The 3,114-nt window shown below is 38.8% G+C and overlaps 1 protein-coding gene across 1 annotated transcript; it reads left to right on the forward strand.

Annotated features, from left to right (window-relative positions):
- Positions 1-293: 293 nt before the first annotated feature.
- Positions 294-1,376, forward strand: LOC113838745 (nucleoporin SEH1-like). The gene has a single exon (XM_027434291.2). The coding sequence runs from the start codon at positions 294-296 to the stop codon at positions 1,374-1,376; it is 1,083 nt and encodes a 360-aa protein (XP_027290092.1).
- The last annotated feature ends 1,738 nt before the right edge of the window (positions 1,377-3,114 follow it).

Consider the following 3,114-nt stretch of genomic DNA (forward strand, 5'->3'; position numbering starts at 1 on the left):
TGATGACTTAGACAAAATATTGTCTTTGTTGATGGTTTTTATTGTTGACTCTTTCAGGTCTGCAGTGAGAAGGACACAACAAGGAAGATATGAAAATCACTGTTTTCTTAAGAAAGGAGCACTGATATTTTCTTTTAACACTACATTGATGGAAAAGAGACTGTAATTTTCAAAGTTAAAACACCATTAAAGAAAAGGCACAGTGGTACTCTGAAGAGTCCCAGGGCTTCTGGCCCCTCCGCCAACCTCTCGCCCTCTATAGGATGCAGGCAGCGCAGACAGCAGGGGCAGCCATGTTTCTGCCACACAGCATCGAGGCTGACCAGAAGGACCTCATCCATGATGTGTCTTTCAACTTTCACGGGTGCCGGATGGCCACCTGTTCCAGCGATCAGAGCATAAAAGTCTGGGATAAAAGTGAAAGCGGGGGTTGGCATTGTACTGCTAGTTGGAAGACACATAGTGGATCTGTATGGCATGTGACATGGGCTCATCCTGAATTTGGACAAGTTTTGGCTTCCTGTTCTGTTGACCAAACAGCAGCTGTTTGGGAAGAAGTAGTAGGAGAATCAAACGATAAACTTCGAGGTCAGAGTCACTGGGTGAAGAGGAAAATTCTACTGGACAGTAGAACATCTGTTACTGATGTGAAATTTGCTCCCAAACATATGGGTCTGATGTTAGCAACCTGTTCAGCAGATGGCATAGTAAGAATATATGAGGCCCCAGACGTTATGAATCTCAGCCAGTGGTCTCTACGGCATGAGATCTCATGTAAGCTGAGCTGTAGCTGTATTTCTTGGAACCCTTCCATCTCTCCTGCTCATTACCCCATGATCGCGGTGGGAAGTAATGACAGCAGTCGAAAAGCAATGACCAAGTTTCAGATTTTTGAGTACAATGAAAACACCAAGAAATACTCAAAAGCAGAAATTCTTATGACAGTAACAGATCCTGTTCATGATATTGCCTTTGCTCCAAATTTGGGGAGATCTTTCCACATCCTGGCAATAGCCACCAAAGATGTAAGAATTTTCACATTAAAACCTGTGAGGAATGAACTTACTTCTTCTGGTGGTCCCACAAAACTTGAAATCCATATGGTGGCTCAGTTTGCTAACCACAACTCTCAGGTCTGGAGGGTGAGTTGGAACATAACAGGAACAGTGCTAGCATCCACAGGAGATGACGGCTGTGTGAGGTTGTGGAAAGCTAATTACATGGACAATTGGAAGTGTACTGGCATTTTGAATGGTAAAGGAAGCCCAGTAAATGGGAGTTCTCAACTGGGAAACTCAAATCCTTCACTAAGCTCAAATACTACAAATCTTCAAAACTCATTTCATGGATCTTCTGCTGGCAGAAAGCATAGCTGAGTCAAACTAGTTGAAGTAACTTTGCTGTTTTGCTGTTTGTTTCATGCACACAGGAATGGAACTCGAACTCTTTTCACCTTCCCCAGTGATGTTTGATCTCTCCCATGATGAACCAGCAGCCTGATCACTACTAAATAAAGTCAAAAAGGCCTTTAAAATTACAGTGTATATAATTTTTTGTACTAGTCAGTTTAATGACACTATAAATGGAGGGCTTTTTGTTGAGACATCATTACCAAAACAATTTTTTTAATGTTCTGGAAACTAACTTGTGTTTAAAAACTGAAGAGATTGCTACTATCCTCATAATTAAACTGTTGGGAAGAGGGTAAATATAGCTTTATTCTAATTGGAGAAAAAGTTCTTCATTGAAAGCCTAGGAACATAGCCCAAGTTTATGACTCTATCCAGCAATGCCCTTAGCTTATTGAAGGAGTAGGCAAAGTAATTCCTTGTCTCAGGAACAACATTATTCAAAAACTGGCAAGTATGATTCAAGCTTGGTAGGGTCCACAAAATCATGGCAGATTCACTAAATTTTTAAGTGATTATGAAAACAATAAAGATGCAAAATATAAAGATGATGGATTTTTGTTCTTCGGTAAGTTCTTCACTATAGTACACATCTATATTTTGGACAGTCAAAGCCCAAGTGCAGAGTCTGTGGGAGTTCATTGCCTGAAGCAGTGAAGATGATGCTGAGTTGCATTTGAGACCACAGGATGTTGAAATACCCATGTTATGAGACATCTGTCATGGAGACTTTCATATGAGGAATGGAAGTAGCAAACATGTGAGATAGATAAGAACTGAAATCTGGGGATTGTCTCATATTTTGATCATATTTTTATAATAAATCTTGTGTGGCATCAGAGAGCAGAGCTACCAGTTAACTGGTTTGGAAAACTGGATAGGTTGGAGACTGGAATTATTAAGGAGGGGCTGAGAGAGGATCTTTCTCTGTTTTAGATTGAGAAATGGAAGAATTAGGAGTCACTAAAGGCTGCTCAACTGGTTCTTTGATCTTTCATGTTCTTACCCCCATATCTGACTTCTGAAGTTTTCTTAATAAAGATTATTCATGCTGGGTGGTGATGGTGCATTTCTTTAATACCAGCACTTGGGAAGCAGTGGTAGGTAGGTCTTTGTGAATTTGACACCAGCCTGGTTTACAAGAGCTGTTTCTAAGAGAGCCTCCAATGCCACAGAGAAACACTGCCTCAAAAACCAAAACAAAACAAACCAAAACAAAATAATAGATTACTTATATTAACATTTTATGAGGCTCAGTAAACTAAAAGGAATAATTAAGACTTCCAGAGATAGATTAAATATTAGATTATTAACTTTATATTTTTAAAATTCTACTGAAATGTAAACAACAGCATTGGGAGATATTAGATAAAAAAATTTCAAATTAAAGCAACCTATATACTTTAGAGATACTTTGGTCTTGGAATAAAAACCAAGATATGTGTTACACCAGGGAAGAGGTTTTGCTTTTGTTTCTACAGGAGGATGGGGGGGAACCCAGTGACCATTGAAAAGGATAAAGATTATATTCAAACACTAAAAGATTTCTTAAAACAGACAGTAGTACATCAAACAGCATTGCCATTCATTCTAAACTAATTCATGAGACTAACAGAGGTTTTTCATTGGATTAAATATAACTTGCCAAAAGTAGAAATCTGCAAAGGTATGTTGAGGCAGGTTTTATTTTGTCTTTCAAAAGCAT

Source organism: Cricetulus griseus, unplaced genomic scaffold (genome assembly GCF_003668045.3).
Source record: "Cricetulus griseus strain 17A/GY unplaced genomic scaffold, alternate assembly CriGri-PICRH-1.0 unplaced_scaffold_177, whole genome shotgun sequence".
NCBI classification, from domain to species: Eukaryota; Metazoa; Chordata; class Mammalia; order Rodentia; family Cricetidae; genus Cricetulus; species Cricetulus griseus.

What these genes read in the sequence shown, in the direction of transcription:
- LOC113838745 (XM_027434291.2), top strand. Translation starts at nt 294, where the DNA reads ATGTTTCTGCCACACAGCATCGAGGCTGACCAGAAGGACCTCATCCAT.